We start from the raw sequence: 24,943 nt of genomic DNA, 5'->3' as shown, positions 1-24,943 counted from the left end.
TTTAAGTCACTGATGGAAAAATGATGCCTGCTCGCGCACTTTTCCCTCAGAGCCGCGTGCAGCTCCCGGTTACAAAGCCTTTAATAAGAGCGTCGGTACTCACGCACTGCCTCCTGTTTGGGGTCCAGCTCGGAGCAGGTCTGCTGGAGCTGGTTAATCTTGCCCTGCAGCCCCATGACCCGCTGGCTGGTGGACGAGAGCTCGCTCTCCAGCTCCTGGAATATGGAGCAGGCATGTTTGGCCAGGTCCGACAGCTGCCGCAACGTCCGAGACAGAGCCACGTTACTGATGGAGACCAGATCCTCGAAAAGCGCTCCCTCCTCGTTTGGGATCTCATACCTGCACAGTAACTGAGGTTCCACGACTCTTTTGGCAAATGGCATGTTGTTGTAAATCCAACAAAAGTCACCCAAGAGTGAGCAGAAAGTGGTTGTCTCCCCGCGGCCCCTGGTCCAGATTTGTTTCTGAATTCAGCTGTTGCTGATGCCCCCCATCCTTTCATTTGTTAGAGAGGACTGGTGTGCTCCTCGCTGCTGCGCCGGGTCATCTGCTGCCCTAATGCTGGTGTGTTTTTCACTGCTCCAAAGTAGAGGTGGTTTAAAAAAATGACTGTGGGAAGACGTGGAGTGGAGTAACTGGATGTGTGGATCAGGACTGCCTGCTCCACAGTCACCAGGAGGAAGTAGGGCTATTGAAAATCCTGTAGTGCTTTTATGTGGACACTCCCTTTCCAAATCATTTGGTGAAAATCCTCCTTCATGACTGTTTTAATGTTCAGTTTTTATTGGACTAGGACTAGGTGGTGATTCGACTGTATGATCATTGCGGAGGATATAGGTTGCGGTGCTGTTAAACTGGATTGAATTAATCACCAATGTGTTTCTGCTATTTAGCCAAGCCCACTGACTACAATGGGGTTGTCAAAATAATAGAAACACTTGTCTGTACAGCCCAGTACAGTTAACTAGTACAACAAACCACAGCCCCACAATGAAAACACAGTTGAATCAACAGCTGTCTCAGTTATTTGAAACAAATGCTGAATACCATAACCTGCATGAAGATTAGATTTAGAGCAAGACTGTTAGAGATGGACGCATTCATTTTAAGTAGTGTACCTAATGAATTGACAATGAGTGTATATTAGTATGATATGATAGAATATGGCCACCATCAAGTAGTAAAGAGGCCTGCCGAAGTCTCAGTTGCAAAATAGCAGCTTACAGATTTGTTTTTGCGAGGAATCATAGCGTAATACTGATTAATAATTGTCAAAAAATCTTTATAACCTTCCGGCTTTTTCAACAGTTTACTATAAACAAGGAAATACTTTCTTTTCTCCATGTACGCTATGTATACATTATTATTATCCAGCGCATTTTCTTATTGTTCTACTTGACAATCAATAACCAACACACTAATAAGTCACTGATAAGTGATGAATAGTTGAAACATTTATTTAAACCATGAATATGTGAAGATTTGCTTGTTTTCTTGATCATGTATGTACGTTACACATGTCATAGTTTGGAGTACTGACGGTCACTGTTGGTCAGACTTTTTAATATATCAACGCTGGCTCTGAGGAACTGCCTGCGGTGTCACTATTTTCTGACATGTTACAGACCAAAAGAATAATCAGTTCATCAACAGCCGGTTAATCAGCAGATTAACCACAAATGAAAATATTGTTTTGCAGCCCAAACCCTCTCAGTTGAGAACAGAGCACATGTTAGACAAGAAACATGGTGGGTTGGTGGGATCAGGGTTTTGGCTGGATTGTCACTACTCAGGAGTTCAAGTAGTTCAGACAAAAAGTGCAGAACAATAAGTGCTCCACAAAAACTTAAGTACGACCTAAATTACAAGATTTTAACTTTTACAAGATTTCAGATTCATCCATTTTTGCAGCATGTACGCCTTAAAGTTTCATTGTTGCAGGGATTTCAGTGAACACATTGAACATCCTCTGGATTTATTCTGAACGTGCAATTAAACGACAAGAACACCTCTTTTACTTGGTCACATCCCTGTCTAGGCTAAGCTTCTCCTCTACGTGTGGACCTGGCCGCCCGGCCTGGGCTTCATTCACATTTGCTGAATGAGTGTTTAGCTAAATCCCAACCAGCTGACGGGGCCAGAATCGGCAGAGGTGGCAGCCCGGACACTCTTCCTGTGGCCTAACTAAAGTCCACAGCAGAAGTGCAACCTTTGCAAAGCCTGGCCCTGGACAAAGGAGGGGCGATGGAAGCGGCGTATGTCGTCATCTTTGAGTAATGGTGCTGCAACAAAAGGGCTAACTTGAACAGACAAAAGCGGCTAATCTTTGTTGTGAGAGGAGTCAGCTTTAACTTGAAGCCACCAGTGGCGATATGGATAGAGTTTGTTTACATTGAACTTAGGAAAGTGCTCCCTGTGTCCGTTCTTTCTCCTTCATTCCTATTAAACATTTGGTTGTGTAGTTTGAATGACGTGATGTGGAGATCTACAGGTCAAGTATTTGTATCTGGGAGCTCTAAATATCACCGTCTCCAGCTACTTGAATCATTAATAGTGTATATAGTAATAAGCCAGTTGCTGGCTAAGAGGGAGATACTTAGATGGCAATTATATCAAACAGGCATATACTTAGAGAGAACACATGGCCGACACATATAGTTTCCTCATCACGTGCAGCTGTCATCTTGAAATGCAACCAAAAACACCTCTAAGTGGTATTTATAGTTCTGGCAGAATGGCCCCCCGTTAAGCCGTCTGACTTAATGAATACACGCACTCCTTTCCTCGTCTATGAGATGAAATGAAACCTCCAGTTTAGGAGGAGACACTGGAAGTTGATGCTGCAGGTACCGACACGCAGGGCCATGCCAAATATTGGTAACGGCATGGAGGAATTACGAGCGCCCCGTCGTCGTCTGGCATCCCGCGTCTGTCTCCAGGACTGAACTCATTCACTCCAGCTCATTCATTTTCTCAGATGTGGGAGCGGTGTGTTACTCCGGGAAAGACTTCACACAGGCTCTTGTTTCCCTTAGATTAAGAATTGGTTTCACTTTTTTTTTTTCTGTGGTTGTTTTGGGATCTCTGCTAGGCTCAATTTATTCTTAGATTATACTTCACATCCTGAGTTATAAGCAGCTATTTGCAAAATACACGCACCGCTAAAAATTCAGGCCCACCAGCGATTTGAATGCCAACAGCATGCCAACATGCTCACTATAACAACGCTACCATGCTGATTTTAATGCTTATTAATTAGCATGCCAAGATTTGCTAAATAGCACAACATGTCCTGAGGGGAACATGAATGTTTTTTGCTAATGTTAAAGCCACATTTAAATTTTTAATCATTAGGAGTTCTTCTGTGAGCACCACCAGTGATCAGAACCGTCGATGAAGTATTTTATGACTGGACAAAAATCAAGACGCATCATCACACCAAATGCTATGCTGCTAGCATAAACGCTAGCTAAAAAGCAGGACAAAGATCTAGCAAGTTTGTAACTAGCTCTTGATCCTGACCTGAAGTACTTATTAGAGGACTCCAACACTCTTCCTCAATGAGAAAGAAATAGGCCCATCAGTGTGTGAGATGTCTTAAATTAGAGCCAAGTGTGTCACTGGATATTTGTGGATGGCAGTCGTGGAGGGTCTGGGAATACAGCCATCAGTGGAGGTCTGACTGACCCTTGGTTGTTGTGTCTGTGTCAGAGAAAGCCCAGCTGCTCTGCGAGGACTAGAGGTTTATGCCTGCAGTCTGTTTGATCTCTCTCTTTTGCTCTCGTACCCATGAGGACGGCTGATACATCTGTTTATACATCCCAATTTCGACAGACTTCTGCCTTTGCTTTCAGCAACACACATAAAGAACTCCAACAATCTCACAATCAGATAACTTCAAGCAATAAAAATAGACAACTTTATTGATTAATTTGATTACTGTCGTCAACCCAGAGCTCAGTTGTGCACCAGTACAGGTAAATTTACAGTCCAATCCACGCTTCATTTTAGCAAACATGCAGTATCAGGCATGCCATCATCTCATTGTCGCTTCCGTGACCAATCAATCGTGTGGAAAATAATAAAAAAAAAAGGTCTAAAGCAAGCTTGAGTAGCACCGCATCTCTGCATAGATGAAATCAAAACCTCATCTGCCTAATCAGACGTCGGCTGTTTTGAAATCTATCCTGCAAAACACGACAGGAACATTGTGCTCATTTCTTTCCTTTCTTTTGGCCATTAACACTGGTTTGGTTTTTGGATTTTATTTTTTCCCCAATCTTGAATATCCGTGAAATCATGAACGCTGTTTGGAAAAAATATATATCATTAACATAAGTGGAAACATCAGCAGGTTTCGTTTTGGACAGACAGTGCTTAAATTAAAAGGTGGAGCAACTTTTCAAGTAAAATGCGTCATACAAATCCAGTGTCAACATTCTTCAGTCCCACTGCTACGGTTATTCAACAAACACATTTCGTGTGGAAGTTCAAAAATGCTTTGCTCAATCATATTTAATGAACATCTGATGTGGCTTTTGCTAACATTAAGACATTAATCTTGCAAATGTGCATTTCCATTTCTTTTAGTGCAAAATGGTTGTAATCTGTAGCACCATCACTTGCTTTAGACCATGAATGTGGATACGCGTGACTATATAAAAAGGAAAGCTGAGAAGATTTTAGTTCCCATGATTACCACAGAACACATCGTAGTCATGGCAATATGTGTGCAAACTGGTACATGTCTTGTAAACAATATAAGACTATAAGAGAAACTAAAATTAAACCAAAAGAGAAAAATAAGTTAGAATGTCACAATGAGAAACGTGATATTTTACATATTCATACTATACAGTGATTAAAAATGCATGGTGTATTCCTGCAAGACATCATTAAAAGTAACACAGCGTAACATGACTGGACTGGAGTAGTTGATTAAAGAAGAGTAACATCCCTGTTTGTTGAGTCAACAATGCACTTTTGCTCCCGTCATCAGCCCTTTTAACATTTATTCATGACAAAAACAACAACTTCCCACACCTCCAACATTCATGTTTAATAGAGAAACCAATGTATCCCGGTGAAGGACTGGTAACATGACTCCAGCCAGACTTCAGGCTCAGTCATGTCGAGGCCAGAGGCCGCAGGACCTCCAGCTGGGACTCCAAGGTGACCCTCTCCTGATGAACCACCTGCAGGGGAACCAAAAGAAAACATGGCCTCTGATCACTGCATTCTGAGCAAGAGGTGCACCTCGGGTGGTAATTACGTTATGTGCTTTGTTTGCCATGGCGATCAGAGCAAACTTAAAACCCTGTTAGTGGTCCAAAAAGGATGGAACGCTGTTTCCACCGCAAAATATTCATGTTCGGGACAGAATGAACAGCACATGGAGAAAATGTAAACTGAGTCCAAAAGTAGCACAGGAAGAAAGGCCACAAGGTCAAGTCAGTCAGTCAAAATGTGGAATTGATTATGCAAGTGTTGAATTTGTACGGCATTAATATTTGGAATCTATGCCTTTTCTCAGCTGTGGGAGCAATGCACGTTTTCCTTGGATTAAAAATTGGTTTTACTTTCTTTTTTAGCTGCTTGTTTTGGGTTCTCTGCTTGGCTCACATTAGTCTTACATTATACTTACTTTAAACATCCTGTATATTAGTTACAAGCTGCTATTAGCAGGGGAAATAAAATTCATAACCACTAAAAGTTTCAGGCCTAGCTGCGACTGGAATGCTAACACCGTGTTACAATGCTCACCGTAATAATGCTACCATGCTGATTTTAGGAAGGTTTAATGCACAACATGTCCTGAAGCGAACAGGAATGTTTGTTGCAAATGCTATAGCGATGTTAAGAAATGTCAATCAAAACCACCAGTCATTAAGATTCCTCTTGTGGGGACCACAAATGTTCGGTCATTTTAGCAAACATGCAGTAGCAGAATTAGAGTGAATAGATGTCATATTTGACAACACACCATCAGACCAAATGACTGAGCTACGCTGCTATTATCATGTGAATGTTGATGTACGGCACTAATATTTGGAATCCGGGTCCCGGCCTCGTCACTCGTCACAAGGAAGACCAAAGCTTAGCACAGCGGGGAGTTGGGACCGTACTGTACCCTGCAATGTTAGGATGGCAGCTGAGTCAAGCTGACTGTCTGTTCACTCTGGCAACAAAGGTCTGCGCCAAGATTGCTCCACCAAGATGTTCCCTAATGTTAACTACACTCTAAAATATGACCATAATGAGAAGGTCAGGTCGGTCAGTTCAGGCGGTCACCTCACATGGAGTAGATTAATATGAGAATGTGGAATATGTACAGAAATGATTTTACTAGTCCATGCTCTGGCGTCAGTCCCCATGCTGCACTAGACAAAAGGCCATGAGGGTAGTGATAAACAGAGCTGAGATAAATTTATGACAATGTGGTTATTAGATTGGGAGGTGTGGACACTAAAAACAAATAAATAAATTACCTTCAAGCCATAAAAAAAAACAAGACAACTTTATTGATTAGTTGGATTGTTGCCTTCAATCCGGAGCTCAGTTGGGAACAACTCAGGTTCATTTACAGTCAAATGCTCAAATCATTTTAGCAAACAGACACTATCAGGCATCATCTCACTACCATAACCAATCAATCATGTGGAAAAGAACGATATAAACAGAGCTTGTGCTGCACCGCATCTCTGCACGGGTAAAATCAAAACCTATTCTGCTTAATCAGGCCTTTGGAATATATATACATATATATATTTTTTTTTCCCCCACATAAGTGGATTGAAAATGGGTTTTGTTTCAGACAGATGTTGCTTAAGCTAAAGATGGCATGGATTTGCTAACAGTATGGGATTTGGAGGTATGGCGAATGAAAAGTTTTGCTACTAGAAAAGAGAAGCACCCAAACTTACAGAGTTTAGCAAAGTAGAGTTTCATACCAGGTAGCTTCAGGTGAAAGACATGAAAGATTCTCTCTCCAGTGGCATAATTGTATTTGCCAAAATATGCCCTCGGAAGTATTCTCATGAAAACCTCATAAAAAAGTAAAATTTTCTACATTTCTTCTTAAAATTTTGAAGTCCTGAAAATTCCCAGAATATTCTGAGGGGTGCAAAGTGACACTGCAAATACTAGAAAATACCTAGGCTGGAATAAATACCTTTATTTAAGATTTTTCTGTCTCAGAGAAAAGTCAAGATTGAACCTTTTCCACTCTGCCTTCCTTCTCTACTCACACACCCTGTTGTAGTTGGATGCCTGACCGGCCCAGGCTCTATTTCGAAGAAGACAGTTGTGAATGCCAGTGGCTGGTTGGTATTTCAACAAGGCCTGAGTCTATATAAAGACACATATGCCTTTCTCTGCAGAATTCCACAGATGCTTTGAGGACGTAGCAGAATTGTGAATAAATGTCATCCCAGATGACCTCTGACAAATGGGAGAAGGACAGGATTATGAGACCTTAAAATCTGAGGAACCAGACAGCCTGTCTGCATCATATTTATGAATGGCAAAAAAAAAAATAGGTCAGTTGATGCTAGCTCTCTTTTCTTTTTATTCTTTATCCTCTGCTGTATTTAAGCTATAAAAGCTGTGCATGTGAGCGTGAAGGTTTCACTCTTGGATCATTTACGAGGAGAATGGCAGGCATGCAGCATGTGCTCCAATTGTGAGAGTGTGTTCCAGAGGCAGATCCCCAATGCAAACAGCCAAGTCTTTGCCATTAGTTCAGCTATGAGTGATGGGTAGGGGAGCAGACAGTTGAGCTTGGGGGCTTTTCACCACCTTGGACCGGCGGGAGCATTTGCTGTCAGTTGTAAATGAGCAGAATTCAACGTGTGACACACAATCGAGAGCTTTTCAAACACCGTTATCGTGAACTCTGCCACGCTCTCTCGACTGCGGTTGAAATGCATAGTACTTTAGTTTTTTGACTGAACTGTCCAGTTTAAAACTACACTATAGCTGTACTGCAGATTTTCCCAGAGGAGGAGGAGGGCAGGGAATGTCAGAAAGTTCACACAGATGGACATACACTCCTTCAGAAAAAAAAACTGAACGGATTGTGGTCTAAGGAACAGAAAATGAACAGACCTTAAGTTGCTGTTGGAGCTCACTGTTGAGGCGTGTCAGCACTGCGTTGGATTCCTTGTTCTTACGGATCGCCATCTGGATCTCCCTCTTCTGTCTGGACAGGAGCCTGAAAGAAGGATTTTATCATTTGTTTCTGCTTTAAATCAACTTTAGGGATAAAAATATCATTACCAGACTAAAAAGTATAACATACACTTTATGTACAACCTTAATTTTTTTTCTTTCTTAACAAAGCTCTTGGGGATGGAGTAAGAATTACAGAAACTGAAACTGAATTAAGACGGTTCACATCAAAAGGATCAGAGCAATCCAAAGACCAGTGTGGCTTTACCATCAATCAACCAGCCATAGCTAGGCTAGTCACCACTACTATTGAGGGTCACCTTCTACTGCACTGAAAGTTTCAATGGACTGTCTGGTTAATAAGGAGACAGAAGCACACACATGCTAGAGTCATTATGGGGAGTTAGGGTGTGCCTCAATGTCGGGTGAATTCCCCTCTCTGGGTTTTACGATCTCTTCAGAGTATGTACTTATGGTGTAATTGACATCTTTGGCCGCTTGGGGGCAACAAAATGTAGAGACTGATGACTTTTTAAGTTTGTGTGGCAAGTTAGTGAACAGCTGCTTATTTACACATCAGGTAGACATGAGCAACATTAGAATCTATTTGAATTTGTGCTTGTATCCACCTGAATGTAATATACACTGTTAACTCTCTTGGCTTGCCACTGACGTTGGGGAACATTTTTAGCTACTAAACTCACAAGACAATTATTAACTATTTCTACCTTTGGTGTCAGGCTGTAGACTCTATAAAATATAGACAATGTGTCTCCACTTCCTTCCACTGGTCACATATTAACTACCTAAAATGAGAGAAACTATCCATGAAAACATTTTATTTAACGTGTACTTTAATGTTTTAGTTTGGTCCAAGTCCCATCCACTAACACAGAGGTCTTCAACAGGGGGTCCGTGACCCCTAGGGGGTCCGCGGAGGTACTGCAGGGGGGTCGTGAAATTTTTTTTTTCATAAATTTAAATGTCTTTAAATACACATTTGCATAAGTAGGGGGTCTCCGCTCCATCTCTTCATCAGTTTGGGGGTCCTTGGCCTGGGAAACGTTGAAGACCCCTGCACTAACATAAAGGAGGTGGAGCGTATGACCTATACTGCAGCCAGTCACCAGGGGGAGCTCCACTTGCTTTGGCGTCACTTTTGAGGAGCTGTCCTGCCTTCAGTATTTAACATACAGTGTGGTAGGCTTGTAATGCATAGTGAGTTTTTAAATCTTTTCCAATGAAAACTAATCTAAAGAAGATGTCAAGTGCCTGGTTAGGATGCAATACTTGTACTGTGCCGTGGTTGTTCTGTTATAAAAGCAAATAAAAATTTAAGTATCAAAAAAAGAAAACTAATCTAAAAATGATGCTAATGATCAGAGATGGAAACAAAACGCTGTTAACCTGACACAGGCCTAGAAAGACTTTCTTTGGAAACAGGTGGAAAAGGGCACAAGAAGGTGATATGTCTAACAGTGTTTATCCTAGGCAACAAGCATTTACCTGAGGAGCTTTGAAAGCTGGCAGCTAGCTATGTAGTTAGCATGTCAGTGGATGGTTTTTGGCGTCTTCATAAGGAAAATCTGACCCCAAAGGTGCCCCCTTTAGTTTCTCACAAGATACTGGCTGGGGCTGGGCTACATCTTAGTGGATCAACCAAAAACGCATGGTTTGAAATCTGGCAAGTTCAACCCATCAAGCTACCTCACAAGGAATAACGTGGCAAAGTAGCACAGAGGAAACATTCTTTGGATTTGTCTAAAAACTGTTACCAAATCGCATTTACTCATTTGAGCCGCTGACTAATTAGACCAGGTTTAACATAAGTAACTAGTCCCAGCTATTAGTTTTAGCAGAAATGTGCCAACAGTGGAAGGTCTTACTAACTTTTGAGGAGGTTTGGCAGGGGGAGGAAATGACATGGCAGGTGGAGGTACGGTCTCCAGGTTTTGGCTCTCTGGGTGGTATTTCCTACGAACCGGCTTCTGTGGCGCCTGGCTGTGAGACGCACCAGCGACGTCCTGAAATGTTGAGGAAAACAAAACTCAGCCAGCTCATCAGATAGACACACCAGAATAGCTCTCAAGTGTAATGTCCATAAGGATTTCTGACCTGTTTTGACGTTTTTGTCAAGTCTTCAGTGCTCGGTCCGAATCGAGAGCACGGACCCTGTTCTTCTGGCTTCACGCTGCTCTCCTCCTGCCACACAAACAAAAATAGAAGCGAAAATAAATGACCTGAAAAACTTAGCTCGGACACTGGCCACATAAGCTGTGTCGCGAGATGCCACGAGGAGGTGAAAGGACATGAAGGAACTGCTAAGAAGAGGCAGATGAATTGTATCTGGATAAATCAGCACCGTTCCTGCAGGGATCACGATGTAGTGCTCCCCAGACACGGCTTCCTGCCTGTTCAGCCGTGATAAATCACCTCGCTGCATTTAGCCATCATTCACCTCTAGACATACTGTATCACTACCTGCCTCCATTTAGCAGAGAAGTTAGCGGTGGTGCAAAAGTGTGAGGAAGGGACCAACACATTAAACTTCTAAAGTTTCTTAAAGTTTCTTATTAGATTAGTTGTTGAAGAAGTTGAAGGCATTTCTTACTAGGCAGCACCTATTCTACGTTTTCTGTTTCCCATCTGTTAATGTTGGATTCAGTGAATTCGATCCACTAATTTCTGGTGCTGTCTCCTTTGTGGTGGCCGTTGAAATGCATGGGCTTTCCTGATGGTTTTAACAGGCTCCTGCTGTAAGTTGTACCCAAAGACCTAAAAATGCATTTCGCTGAGAAACGTAACCGACTCGCAAATAAACGGCCCCGAGATTCACTGCTCCAGTGAATCTCAGATGGATGTGAAACACAACCGCAGCATGGAAACATTTAAAGGCACTGTAGTAGAAGTTGCCACAGTGGCACTAAACCACAGGAGCTCATAAGCAGCGTATGTGGCCACATCAACTGTAGGTCATGACTGTTTCACTGCAGCAGCGACGTGAAGGCTGGTATTACTGAAGTAGTGCCACCGCTGGCACTTACCGAGGAATGGCTGTTTTTTATGATTGGCTTAATTTAACTAGAATAATTGAGTGCAATATTTGGCAAAAACCTTTTCCAAATCCATGAGGTGTACAAAGATGAGTAAAGTTCGTGATCAGAACAGAGGAGTAGGAAAGAGACCACTTGGACTCTGTCTAACTATGTCTGAATGTTTTAACATGTGCAACGGATCAATGGCTCTCGGCACTCTCAGGAGGAGACAGTGGGTCTCCATAAGCATGGATGATAACTAGCCTGAAAGAAATACTGTACATATTCAGCTCTGTTGGAAAAATACAAATATTTAATTTTAAAAATCTGGCACGGCAGCAGGAGCAGTTGTAGTAACTTCATACTGGCCGTGCTGTCGCCACTTTAGAAGATATTGGGTAGATGAAGTGAAGCAAAGTGGAAGGGAGAAAATGTTAGCGAATGGAATGGAAGCGTAGCAGTAAATGAAAAAGGTTAGGTAAACCCTAAAGATAACATAAAAAAGTGAAGTGAGGTTCAGGGAAGAGAAGAAAAGAAAATGTATTTTGTCAGAAACAAAAAATTAAATATTAAATTGCGGTCAATTGAAGTGTAAGAAAATTAAGTGAAGTATACTAGGTTAAGTACATTTACATAACATAAAGTAAAATAAAGTTAAGTGCAATCAAATTAAATGAAGAGAGGAGGAGCTGAAGTAAGAGAGGACAAGCAGAGACATGAAAACTGAACAGAGGTTAAATTAAAAATGTAAGAAACATATTTTTAGGGGCTGACGTAAAATTAAGTTAAGGAAAAATCAGGTTATATCAGTGACGATTAGCGAAGTAACTGAAGAGAGGCAATCAAATAACATTACATGAAGGGAAGTGACGTAGAGAGGAAGTATTATGAATTAAACTGAAGTGAGGGAGTGGAGGTAGATGAAGTTGTGTGAAGTGAAGCAAAAGGGAACGTGAGTGATATTAGGAAAAGTTAAGTAAAGCGACAGAGTAAAGTGGAGTCACGTGTGGGTTACGTCTTTGCCCTTATCTTAATAAAAACTTGAATGAACAGAGAATCCACTGTATCTATCTACTGGTGTAAAGTTGCTTTTCCATTCACCATAATGTAAACTGAACTGCTCCCTAGAGCTCCCTGCAGATGCTGGTAACAAATACTTGGAGGCCAGGTCAACACCTTGTGCTGTTTTTCATGTTTTTTTTTAGTTGTTCCTAAATCGTTTTAGTGTGTGTGTCTGTGTCAGGCTGCATCCTTCTGGGGATGGCTGCTTCCATCAAGGAGTGTCATTGCTTTGGGGTGGTGGTACCTGGTCTGGTCTAGGTGGAACATTGGTTACTATAAATCATCCAGAATATCAGTCCAATTTCATCAACAGCATATGTCATATAGGTAAAGGTAGTATGATCTATCTTGTAAAGTGCATTTAGTGAACCAGGGTACTTCCTAATATGGTATTTGCGCATGGTAATAGATTAGACTGTCCACTGTGAGAAGAGGAAACGTTAAAGGTTCTCACCCACAGCAATATTAAAAGTTAACTTTAAGGGTTCTTCTTCTCTGAGTTTTTATTTTTTTATTTATATATTTTTTTACAAATCCAGATTGAAGTTGGGCCTTAAATATCTGTCCTTCCATTTCAACATGGAAGGACAGATATTCAGCTATTTGAACATGCAGTACATGTTAAAACTGCCCGGTGTAACATGAAACCTGCGTGCACCAATGTCGAGACTTGATGCACGGCAGCCTAAAATAAATCCTCCATGTCTCTGTTCGCAGTCTGCAGATGCAGATTCTGATCTACACCACCACTGGCATAACCTTTCAGTGTATTCAAGCCTCAAAATAGATGCTCGTGTATTTGACAAGCATGACCTCGGTGACATATTTACGGAGCAACATCTGAGATGGAAAATCATGCAGTGGAAAACTCTGATTTCTGAAGCTGCTAGCTGCATGTATAATTTCTTTTTGCTCAGGAAGTTTGTGTTGCCGCCTGACACATTTTCAGCCGAGACAAAGTAAGACAGAAAATCAGTCGTACGTCAAGTTTTATACTCACCTCTTCTCTGAAGTGACTGAAGTCGGCGAAGTTCGGCTGCTGCACTTTAGTCTGGGGAGTCTTCTCTGAAACGCTGGTGAAATGAGGAACCTGACAAAAGACATATGTGGTACTGATTAACCAGATCTTTCCTCCATTATTAATTTAAGAGACATTTGTATTTACAGTTCAGAGACAACCAATGCTTTGTTCTCTTCATATAAGGGCATACTAGCATTGATTGCTGCTATGACAATCTGTAATCAAACAAGACTTACCTGTGAGGTCGATGGTCTAGGAGGGAGGGCTGGAGGCAGCAACCATCCACTTTTTACCCCTAAAATCCAAGAAAATCTATTCACTAAGGTTTACACTAATGACGCCATACCTACGTTTTGTTCTTTAAACATATACCCCCCATACCTATATAATCACAAGCTGACTTGTACTCCGGTGAGCCTCTCGCATTTCAGACTGAACAACAGAAACCACCCGTCTCTGTTTCTGCTTTTGTCCCCGGTGAAAGAAGAACTCACACCTCTCGGTATTACAACACTAATCTAGCGGGAAGAGCTGTGTGAATCTGAGGATGGGGATCGTACCTGGAGCGCCCTGCTGGAAGAGCTTGTTGAGGTCCAGCGAGGAGGCCCTGGAGTGGGTTTTCTGGGGTCGAGGAGGAGGGGTGGGTGGCTCTTCTGCTTTCTTCATGGCATCTTCGATAGAAGTGCTTGAGTAGGACCTGGAGGTTACAAATATATTGAGGGTTACTGAGCAGCACATAATTACAGGATATTATTTAATTCATTTCTGTGTTGGAGTGGGGTCATTTTCACCTTGGTCTAGTTTTTGACCTCATCTGTGGGTCCAGATCGTGAGGCGGTTCTGTGAAGACGGATATACATTACATAAACACAGGTGTGTCAGGCTTTAGGTCTTGTGTGAGTGGTTGAAAACGGGAAGCGAGCACTTTTTTAAGCAGTCTTTGGAGAGTTTCAACTAACTCACACATCAGTTGATCAGGTATCTTTGAAAAATAAATCAAAAGAGAGATTTCCAACCCAGCACTTCACTTCACACAGCGCTGAGAAGCACAGTACTTGTGGTGTCCCACCACGCTGGCCGCATCTGAAATTTGCAGGTCATCATGTACATGTGCGCAGCAACAGAGAAATCCCTCCCCTGTTTTTTTTTCACAATCACCTGGCCTCTCAGGAAAAGCACACAGATGTAGAGTCTGTTTCTCCCGAGATGTCGCCACCATCTTCACACCTGCCTCTGTAGACACAGTAATAAAGACAGAATGACGGGACAGTGAATATGCTTATTTGCTTTACTATTGTACTAATGGAACAGGTGAAGTCTGTTTTTATTCTGTGGAAATAGCATGTTCCTCTGCATAGTGTACAGCCTGGAATGAAGGAATTTGTTCACTTAATTTGATTACTTGCATGTGTTACTTTACTTTCAGGTTCAGTTGTAGTTTTTAAAATAAAATAAAATGTGGAAGGGAATACTGACAATAGTCTTTATGCTTTTTGAGGCACCCGGTTCACTTGGAAGAAGTCATTCTGTTTTTCATCTGACTTAAATCCCAAAAGAATTTATTTAAAAAAATATATATATTTTAATAATATTTACCTTGTTTACTAGATTCTTCTTTCAGATCTTGTTTTATTGTGGTCAAGCTTGGCGGGAGCCTGTCCGTGAGTTCTCTGTCCTAAAGAAACATATATGACACACCATCACTGCCTGCAGAGACTGAAATCATGTGAAGTGTAATGCATTTCATAAAGTAAAAGCTCATGGGTTACACTCTGATGGAACAGCACAGCACTTGGACTGAGTTCGTCTGTGTCATGTTTAGCTTGTTAGTGCCACCTACAGGCCAGAAAGAGGCAGTGCTTATTTAAAACTGGCTTTGGGGCTTCTGAACATCTGTCTTACCATCTGACTGGGCCTCGGTACTGTATCCTCAAAGACAATCAACGGCTCTGCACTCTGCCAAAAAAAAGCACAATTTAAAGAGTTTCATTCTGAATCAAGACCGAAGAACAACCTCAAGACTGAACACATTCGCTTGTGTCCGCCTTACTTCAGGAGTATCAGGTATGTCCTCTTCGGATTGCACGAACCCTGGCTGCAGGGTTGGAGGAAGGCTCTCCGGGAGAGGGTAACCATTCTTGCGTGCCACAATCAAGTGAAAGGCTGTGCAGAACTCAGAGAACGTGAGAGCGCCATCTCTATCCACATCGCTCAACTCCCTTAAAAGATCAGTTGAAAACATGAAGATCAGCTGTAAATCTGAGACTGGAATTATGACTCAAACCATTTAATGTAGGTTCTCAATAATTGTGAAATACAAGTTCAGGTTAAACACAAGATGCACATACTGTATTCAAATGATTTTTGTTCACAATCTTATGATACAATATTTGCATTCTGCCTATTCTCCATTTCCAGAATTTATTCCAAACTACCCAGACCATTCTGAAAGAAATATAATAATTTTGGAATTACAGACCAGTCAATTTTACGTAGCCCCGTAACATGACACCGTATTAGTAGTTAGCATATAGCTGCCAAAAAGCAAAATGTGGCAGTGGTTTTGCTAACCAAGCCAAGCATGTTGTAGCTTCATATTCAATGTAAGAGGCCTGTGCAGCATCACTCTTTTCATTCTGCATTAACAGTTTCTTTTCAAGGTAATTATTCTTTTCCCCAGGAACAGTTTTGTATTTGATCTTAGCTAAGCTAACTCAAAGGTAGCAAAGGTAGCGGTTTATGCTCCTGCATCAATTTGACGCTGCAGCTACGGCGACAACCCAGACCCTACCTACGCAGACCCTAACGCCGTAGCCTGACGTGCACCTGCCCAGAAATGTTGCTACATGTCGCGGCGACGCAGAGCTCAAGAGCTGTGATTGGTCTGATTGGTAGTAGCGTGTTTCCGCTTTAGTATTTCCAGCTGCTTCTCCATCTCCCTAATTTTTTAATAGATTTTTTTGGATCAATAAAGATGGAACACATCGAGGAAAGGTTAACTGAGGACATTCGGAAATATGACTCGTCTTCTGTGAAATTTCAACGAAAGTTTCAGTCGCCATTGTGGAAAGTGAAGCAGAAAATAGAAACAAAAATTAACATGACTGGAGTTAAAATAAAAGACACAACGGCGACTAGCGTTTGGATGAAATTTTTATAAATGGCTCGCACCAGTGCAGGCTCCATGCTTAGGTTGCGCCGTCTGTCCTGCAGAGGCATAAACTGCGCTTTAGTCTGACAACGTCCAACGGTAGCAATCTATTATACTGTATTTCATTTGATATAATTTGCATCCTAAATTAAATATTTTGGTACTACGTAAGTTGTGTTACCTTCAGACAGAGCCAGGCAAGCTTTTTGTAAAGGTTTCCAGTGTTTGTACTATGCTAAACCAATTATCTGCTGGCTGTAGCGTTATACTGAGTGAACAGACATGAGGTTGGTGTCAATCTTTTTTGTAATTCTGCAGGAAAACAAGTAAGCACCTTTGTCAAAAAAAAAAAAAAAGTCAAACTATCATTTAACACTGTACAACTAAATTAAAATACAAGAATACAAACTACATGTTCTTATCTTAATGGCAGTTATTCAGTAAGCCTCTTTTTTTCAGTAAACCAGCTCTCTCTTTGAGCAAGAAGTACTGGACTGGACTGCACTTTTAAAACAAGGCCTCTGCCTCAGTGGGCATGCTGAGGCGCTTGGCCGATAAACACCCAAATGACCGCAGACTAGAACAAGGACAGACTAACAGTGAGTCAGCACTCACCATATGTGAGAGAGCTCTGGTATTGGGAGCTTGGATTTTGTGAAGAAGTTCTTTGCTACGGCACCTGGGAATAGTAAAGAGTGGTAAAACACTATGATGGTATCATTTTCAGTCTATAAGCAGGTGCAGTTAGTGGGGGGTTCATACCTAGGATCAGAGCCCCAAGGTCAGGCTGCAGGCTTTTGAATTGATTGGTGTAATACTCCAGCTGTTCTTCAGTGATCCTCCATGGGTCATCATCAGTGTAGTCCAATACGCCCTGCTGATCGAGCCTCTCCACTGAGGAAGCCTGAGCAGATACGCAAAGAAAAACGTAGCATTATACAGACTTAATAGATGACATAAGGAATACGTATTTGCCAAGCTTTAATTAATGTACCCGAGCTACAGCTGGCTGCTCCACAGTGGGTTTGGTCCCAAAGTTACTGGGCGAGGAGTGCTGCTCCAGCTGAACGATAGGCCTCGAAGAATGTTTGCTTTCATAGGCTGAAGGACAGAAGAGAAAAAAACAGCTGGAAGAGAAACCTGAACCCGACAAGCAGCGACTTCCTGCTGATTTAAAACCCTATTAACAGATCAAAAGGGCAAAAGAGAAATGAGAGGAGAGAACCAAGAGTCTGAAGAATTAACAGGTGTCAGAGATTTATCTGATTTAATTTACATTTCAGTTTATTTGCTAATGAATAATGCATGTGTGAAAGAAAGCTCCAAACATGCTAATTTATAGCACAGTAATATTGTTCTGATAGTACGGTTGTGGAAGCTGTCTTACCGATCTGTGAGTCAACCCCATTTCTTTGCTTGGCGTACGGGTAGCTGCGGTAAGTCAGCGGTGATCGAGGCGGTGAACTGGATGGTGATCGTGATGGAGACCAAGACTCCTTCCAACACAAGATCAGTATAAACAGATTTGTTATTTCACACACATTAACAATATGCATATCCTTTGCATTATTACTAGAGCACATTGCTGGAAAGTGTGGCGGCTGAAGTTTGAGCACAGGACAGCCTACGATTGACAGGACTTGAAGGGGAGAGAGGTGGAAACCAGGAACATTGTGGTTCATGGTTTACACCATAACCCAACAGTCCACATCACAACAACAATGTTTAAGTGTAATGCAGAATAAGTTTTTCACTGGAACTAATATCACACATTCATGCCATCAATGCCTAATTAAGAACCCTGCCATCTGTAGCAAGTTGCTACAAGTTCTGATCAAAAAAGTCTTCATCATCCAATTTTGATGATCCTACTCCCACACTAGCTCCTTAGCTGATCCATGACAAATCCACATCAAGTTTAGATTTGGTCTGGTATCCTGAAAGAAGCTCGTCATTCTTCTCTAATCTCTCATCAACAAGGTATTTCTGCTCTGGCAATTATAGCTGACTGGAATGTCTTTGCTCAGTGCGCCATTCTGGGTCATACTACTCTGAACAGTGATCCATGTACGCAGCTCATAAGCGACTATGGGCTGTACGCATGGAAGCTGGCAGTCGACACATTACATTTGGTGGCACTTTTGTTATTTTCAATTATTTTGTATTCATTCAAAACAATGTGGCCAAACACAGCCCAGACCACCTTCACATGTGGTCTGATCTTAAATGTGTCCTGAATACGTCTGGAGTACGGTTTCCACCGCCCACTTGTGATTGGATCACCATGGACGCATGTTAATACCACGTCTAAACAGGGTTAAACATGCCAGGCTTACCTTCTTGTCTACACTGGCCTCTGGGTGTCGGAAGATGTTCCTGCTGTCTGCTGGAGTCCAGGAGACAGAACTGGGTGCAGACCCACCGTGAGCCCCCTGACCATCTAGGCCGGGAGGTACAGTTGGATATCGCATCTCTGGCTCATTCTTCAGCCCAACAAATCTGGGCAGAGGTAGATCTGTAAGGGAAACAGTGTTTTGTTTACCATGATTTTGAAAGATCAACAACTTCCTGTTCCTTTAATACAATAACAATGGGTGAATTAACCAGACAGAGTAGCTTTACAGGCCTTACACTGCTGAGGTGAACTACCGCTTCACACCACATTGAATATGAACCTTTGATTCATATATATGTGATTCTAATAATCCATCTAGCTATGTAAAAACAGATTTTCTCTTTGGTTGGGGTGCGACTGATTGTGCACTCTTGTAATAAGGGCAAACCCACTTAGCCCTTTCCACGCGACTCCTCTTTCATCCAGATTAGACCAAATCCCGCCATGTTAAGATAATCTCCTGATCCCCTTTTGCTCTCGTAAAACGCCTCCTCTCCGAGGAGCAGACTTACTGGCTGTTACACTCTCCAGGCGGATGGGTAGACCAGACTGGGCGGCAGCGAGCAGCTTCAGGGCCACGTAGAACTGGGGTGTACCAAAGTACCCTAGACGCTTTGCTCCACACACTTCAGTTACCTGAAGACAAAAATGTAAACTTTCAAATCAAAGGACAAATATGTTATAACTAAATGTCTAGAACTAAGCCAGTTGTGCCTATGAGAGTGTGAATTTACTAAAACGTGCAAATACGTCCTAAAGTTTGGCACAGTGATCTACTTTTAACAACTTTCCAGAAGCATAATCTAAAGCAGAGTAATCTAAAGCATGTGATTATTTTACACCCTGATCAAGATAATGCGCAGTACAAAGTTACAGGCTGTAATAAAGCTAAAAATAAAACATCATGTAAGGGATAAGCAGCACAGTAGGATCTGTTTATCCAGTACTCTTTTGATTAGGAAGTACAATGACTGCCTTAGTGGGACCAAAGAAGATTAGGATTATGTAGGACAACCGTGTAAAACAAAATCCACAAAATACAACTGGAAGAAAACTATTTTTGAAAGAAAAAAGGAGGTTCTTGAAAAGTAAACTTTTATGAGAATACAATCATATAGCATCTGCACATGCTCAGCCCTCAAGCCATTTTGCATGGAGTTCCAGAAATCAATCATATTTCTATGCTGGAATATTAACCTGCCTTAGGTTTACAAGTGTAAAAGTGCAAGATATTATGTCTACATGTTGGACGGAGGGTTTAGTTTTCTGCTGACATTTTCTTGTCTGTGACACGAAACACCTGCCAGTTGACAGCTTAGCTTAGCATAAAAACTTGAAATGGAGGGAAACTGCTTTCCTGGCTCCGTTTCCTTTGTAAAACCCATCATATGTTGGTACTGGTGGGTAGGCTAGTCTGGCTTCTAGGTACAGATCTTTGCAAATATAGAATGCTAGCTTACCCAAGACTGAAAGGGGAAAACAGCTAGCACGGTTTCAAGCAAAGGTAACATATTTACAGTTCATCAGCAAAAACTCGTTGTTGTAAAAGTGATATTACAGGCTAAGCTAACTAGCTGGTGGTGGTAGCTATTTACAGGTGATATTCATCTTCACACTCTGAATTACACAATACGTAACATTAAGTTCTGTACTTTTTCTTTGGCCTGTTTTGGGGACTCTCTATTTTTATTTGTGATGTTAATGAACAGTAGACAGTATAATTAAATAAAGGGAATCCCCTAGAATGTACCTATGCTAACTCCAGAAGCTCAGTAAGGCAACACTGACTTTAATCTGCGTTACAAATCAGACTGGACTCATATGGAGCAACACATATTAGCAAATAAAACATTTCAGTGTGGAAACGGGTGACTGGCGGATTCCAGGTCGTACATTTTATTGCGGCAACAAGAGATTACCACTGTTTATTTAACACTAGCAAGTTTTTTTACACAGACACACACACAATATCCAAAAGTCTTCCTCAGAGTGAATCACCAGAGAGTGACACTGTCCAGACTCAACCTTTTCTGGTATGTGTTTATGGAATATGAATGACGGGGGTGCTGTTAATCCCCATTGTCTAATGAGGTTGACGAGCTGGCTGAATGCGTGTGGCTCACGTTGCCTTATGAGACATTATTCCTGCTTGACCTGCATTGTATTCATTCGACAGCTTTCACAGGAACAGGACATCCAAAACAACTACAGTCCCATGACAGGCTCAGAGGGAGACAGCGGAGGTCAGGTCTGCTGTGTTGCTGAGTGCGCCTGAGGTCAACGGAGAAAGATTGATGATGGGATTATTTCAGGAACAACGGTGAAGGCCTTGAGGAACCAGACTGACAAGTCAGATCTACAGCCTGAGGGGGAAAGTTATTTAAGGAAGATGGGAAACTGCAAAAGAAAAAAAAACCCATTTCAGTGCCTATGAGGTCATCACTGCTATGACTTTATGGATATTAATGAGTCATAGGCCTTCACTGAGAATACAAACGAGGATGACATGCAGACGCACATGAGTTTACACACGCTTTGACTTTAATTATGCAGTGCAATTTCTCATCGACACCTTGCACAACCACAGAAAACACTCTTATTCTAAATTAGACCGTGACCTGATTATATCTTTTGTGTTAACCAGATTCAGTTACACTGCTGAAGAGTCAATAAATAAAGGAATGTAATGCTGTCTTATATCAGCTGTTAGCAGCCGCACTGAATTTCTAATTTTAAATCACTGGAACACGCCCAAAAAAGTCAAATTGTTCATTATTTCACACACAAAAATAGACATTACACAGCAGCCAGTATGAGAGTTATCCTTTGAGTCTAAGCCCAAGGCTGCGAATCAGTGCACTAAACGGCATATAACCTAGCACTATTTGTACATTTTGATGATAACACTGGAAATATACAACTTTCACATTGTTGTTTCCACTAAAGGATCTGAGTACTTCTTCTACTACTGCGAGCAACACTGGCACCATCAGACCTAGATGCGACCACACCTTATTCAGCCAGACAGGTTTGACAGCCATATCCGTAAACAGCCCTGCCATACAGGTACCAGGACATGCCTTCTGAGTGCAAAAAAAATACCACAGGCTTCAACTATAACCTGACAACAACACTCACACATTTATGCTGTAACTTCATGCATTTACTTTGTCTTATAAATAAGCAGTGGCTATGTGTCACAGAGAAGACTCTTTCACTATGCATTCATGCATTCATACTGAGTGATAAAATGTGGTGGGGAACATTTGCTTAGTTGGCGTTGAATATAATCTCCGTCATCAGCTGTAGAACCCAAAGTCTCTATAAGTCCATGTAATGAGCACAACAACTGATTTCACTGCAGCAGGAGGAAGTGTCATGCTTTTCTACTTATCTGCTGTAAACACAGGTTAGACAAACACATCCTTCCTCTCTAAATGTGCTCACAGCAGACGAATAACGTCAGAAAAAGCATACAGCACATGATGGAAAATGGCCTTTGTTTTGACAAATGCAAGAGAGCGCTGACAGTAAAACTTAAAAGAATAAACACAATTGGGAAAGAGTATTTAACTCATCCTCCAGCCTAGAGGAAATTAACCATTACTCTGATACTGTGTGACACGATGACCCAGAAGTCAGCACTGACTCAAGGAGTGATCCTGCAGGCATCCTGCGGCGGGGCCAAACACGGCTCAGAAAAGCTGTGTCAATCACCCCCGTGTGGTGGCGGCGATCCAGGCCTGACAGGAAGGAAGCGCAGCCCGGTGCCAAACTTCCTGACACCCACACAGACACACACACAATGGCCTGCCATTGCCGGGAGTCGACCCCTTGGGACAGAGGGTGGTGTGAACAGAGGCGGCAACCTGCTGTGTTCATCTGAGCTGGAAAAATGTGTTTATATTCCTGTGATGGGTCAGCAAAAATGACTCTGAACTGGCAGATTTACGTAAGAGCCAATGAAAACAGTTTCTAGCATTACTAATAAGGTTTCTGTTAAGCATGTGTGGTTCAGCCCTTACAGCATAATCAATAAAATTCAAAGACAAATGAATATTATGCAGCCATTGATTTCCAATAATTTAGCATCACATAAAAGTTATCCTACTTCTTAAAATGTTATGATGTTGGATAGTCTCACACAGTGAACATGTGAAGTCAAAAACATGCAGTGACATCTTTCTAAACTCTTCCAGCACTAGCACTTGTAAATTATTTTATGAATTTAACTTTGCACTTGAAAGAAGTTATATCCTCCTCCAAAGGTTAGACAGTCTGGCTTCAGTTTTCTCTGTGGTGGTTTACGAAGCAAGCTCTTCACTTTTAAACTCAGCAAAAAAAAAAAAAAAAAAGACTATATCAAACATTTCCACACATAAGCACTGGTTCCAAAAGTTTTAAATCACTGACAATTCAAGTATTGGTCGGATTGGATCTTTAGTTCCCCCACTATTTCCATCATTCTTTCATCAAACAAACCATGAATTACTCAACATAGAGAGTGAAAGCTAGTAAAAACCATCACATGAGCCTCAGGCATTCAGTCACATGTTAACTATATGAGCAGTGAATGGGCCAAAAACAATGCTATACCCGGGTTTGTTGCTTTAAAAAGAGTAAATTCCTCAAACCTAACAATTATTGACAACACATTTAATGCAAACACGTCAGAAATCCCATTGATCACAATAGTAAAGAGGATCAGCTGTACACTGTGTTGTATTGTAGTGTACTGCAACTAAAAGCCTAATCTGAAACCTAAAAATAAAATCTGTAATATGTGTTCTTAGATTGTACTAAATAAATGGGGAGACATACAGATAAATGTACTGCTATGTGAAGAGACATGCTTTCTGTGTGACGAGGGGGGGGGAGAAAAGAGGCGTGTGAAACCTCTGTCACACACACATATGCCATGAGAAATAAAGAAGGTGAAATGATGGCTCATTGATTTACACAGGAGAGACCAGGCTCGTCATTTCGACCCCGCTCACTGTCTCCTGCAGATCATCGAGGTTTGGGGGAGCAGCAGCCGCAGCTCTCAGCCCTTCACACTTGGTAACATGTGATGACCAAGCAGGCGCAGACACAAGCACACACACGCGCGCACACACACACACAACACTCACTTTATGCAGGGATTCTGGAGGTAGCTGAGACGCCTTGAACAGCTCTGCCACTTTCACGGACGACAGTTTTCCTGAAGTGTCAGCCTGGCACAGACCGTGGAGACCTGAGTAATACCTCTGCTCGTGTTCATTCAGGGAGATGAAACTCCCCGCAGACGCCGCACCGGATTCCTGATCCATTCCCGCGGCTGACGCATGGAGGCTCCGCCGGAGAAGCGCTACAACCAAACAGATCAATACATCCTGCTCCGGACGCCGGCTCCTGTTTCAAAAGAAGGGAGGAGGGGGTGTTTGGCAAGCGGTGGACGCTATCACCTTCTTCCACAGTGCTCCCTGTGGAGACGAGACTGCCTGCTCGGATCAGGATTGTCCACTCCTACTGCCTATTGTGGCCGATCGTAGCACTGCCGCCCTCTGCCTGCTGGGGGCGACAGAGCACAGGAAGGGGGGGGGGGGGGGGGGGGACAGGAGCCTCATTTACTTTCAACAAATTAAATTGTATTGTATTAAATTATTGTATTGTATGATAGGCTACTGTTTGTTATGTTAGATCACACTACAGCTGTGCAGTATTAAAATGAAGTTATGGCAGAATTCAACAAACTTAATAAAGTTGTTAAAATATGGGCACCAACTGAACAAAAACCTAAAATCTATGATCACTCCCTATGATTTATCTATTCATTTATTTGTTTAGTTGTTTATTCAGTTACACTTGTTCTAGTTTTAAACTACATTGTAAATTAATTTCATAAGCTTTTGGTTTGGTTTCTGGTTTGACTTTTTTGTTTTCATTTTGTTCCTGTGCTGTATTACTTTAAAAATGGTTGTATCATGAACTAACCAGTACAGAAGTTGCTGATGTACATGAACTAAGGACAAATATATCGGCACAGTCCTAACATCAACAAATAAAAAGAAAGTGGGAAAAAAGGAAAGTAGTCAAGTACGTAAAGCGACTGTTCAAACACATATACA

General features: G+C 41.8%; 2 protein-coding genes across 2 annotated transcripts in view; both read right to left on the bottom strand.

The window, feature by feature from the left end:
* Positions 1-1,141, bottom strand: part of nhsa (Nance-Horan syndrome a (congenital cataracts and dental anomalies)) — a 53,813-nt gene extending 52,672 nt beyond the window's left edge. The window contains exon 1 of the mRNA XM_084547865.1: positions 104-1,141. Coding sequence (XP_084403991.1) covers positions 104-383 — 280 coding nt within the window. The 5' untranslated portion in view covers positions 384-1,141. The remainder of the gene's footprint in view (positions 1-103) is intronic.
* Positions 1,142-2,997: 1,856 nt separating this feature from the next.
* On the bottom strand, positions 2,998-24,297 carry reps2 (RALBP1 associated Eps domain containing 2). Its single transcript, XM_084548931.1, has 19 exons — positions 23,966-24,297; positions 19,346-19,469; positions 18,775-18,953; positions 17,826-17,934; positions 17,433-17,539; positions 17,201-17,342; positions 17,054-17,117; positions 15,338-15,506; positions 15,190-15,243; positions 14,884-14,962; positions 14,446-14,520; positions 14,079-14,127; positions 13,848-13,984; positions 13,524-13,582; positions 13,267-13,356; positions 10,285-10,371; positions 10,060-10,193; positions 8,107-8,212; positions 2,998-5,195 (listed from the first exon to the last, which is right to left on the bottom strand). Exons 1-19 carry the CDS (start codon positions 24,143-24,145, stop codon positions 5,127-5,129), a joined length of 2,013 nt encoding a protein of 670 aa, XP_084405057.1. The 5' UTR covers positions 24,146-24,297; the 3' UTR covers positions 2,998-5,126.
* Positions 24,298-24,943: the final 646 nt, after the last annotated feature.

This window comes from Chelon labrosus (genome assembly GCF_963514085.1).
Source record: "Chelon labrosus genome assembly, chromosome: 7".
Taxonomy (NCBI): Eukaryota; Metazoa; Chordata; class Actinopteri; order Mugiliformes; family Mugilidae; genus Chelon; species Chelon labrosus.
The sequence above is the reverse complement of the archived record's forward strand: the minus strand, read 5'-3'. Positions and strand labels throughout refer to the sequence as shown.

What these genes read in the sequence shown, in the direction of transcription:
- reps2 (XM_084548931.1), bottom strand. Translation starts at nt 24,145, where the DNA reads ATGGATCAGGAATCCGGTGCGGCGTCTGCGGGGAGTTTCATCTCCCTG. An exon ending in TCAGTCACTTCAGAGAAGAG is followed by an intron (nt 10,372 to 13,266) that starts GTGAGTATAAAA and finishes TTTGTGTGGCAG; the next exon opens with GAGGAGAGCAGCGTGAAGCC. An exon ending in AGCTCCAACAGCAACTTAAG is followed by an intron (nt 5,196 to 8,106) that starts GTCTGTTCATTT and finishes GTTCCCCTGCAG; the next exon opens with GTGGTTCATCAGGAGAGGGT.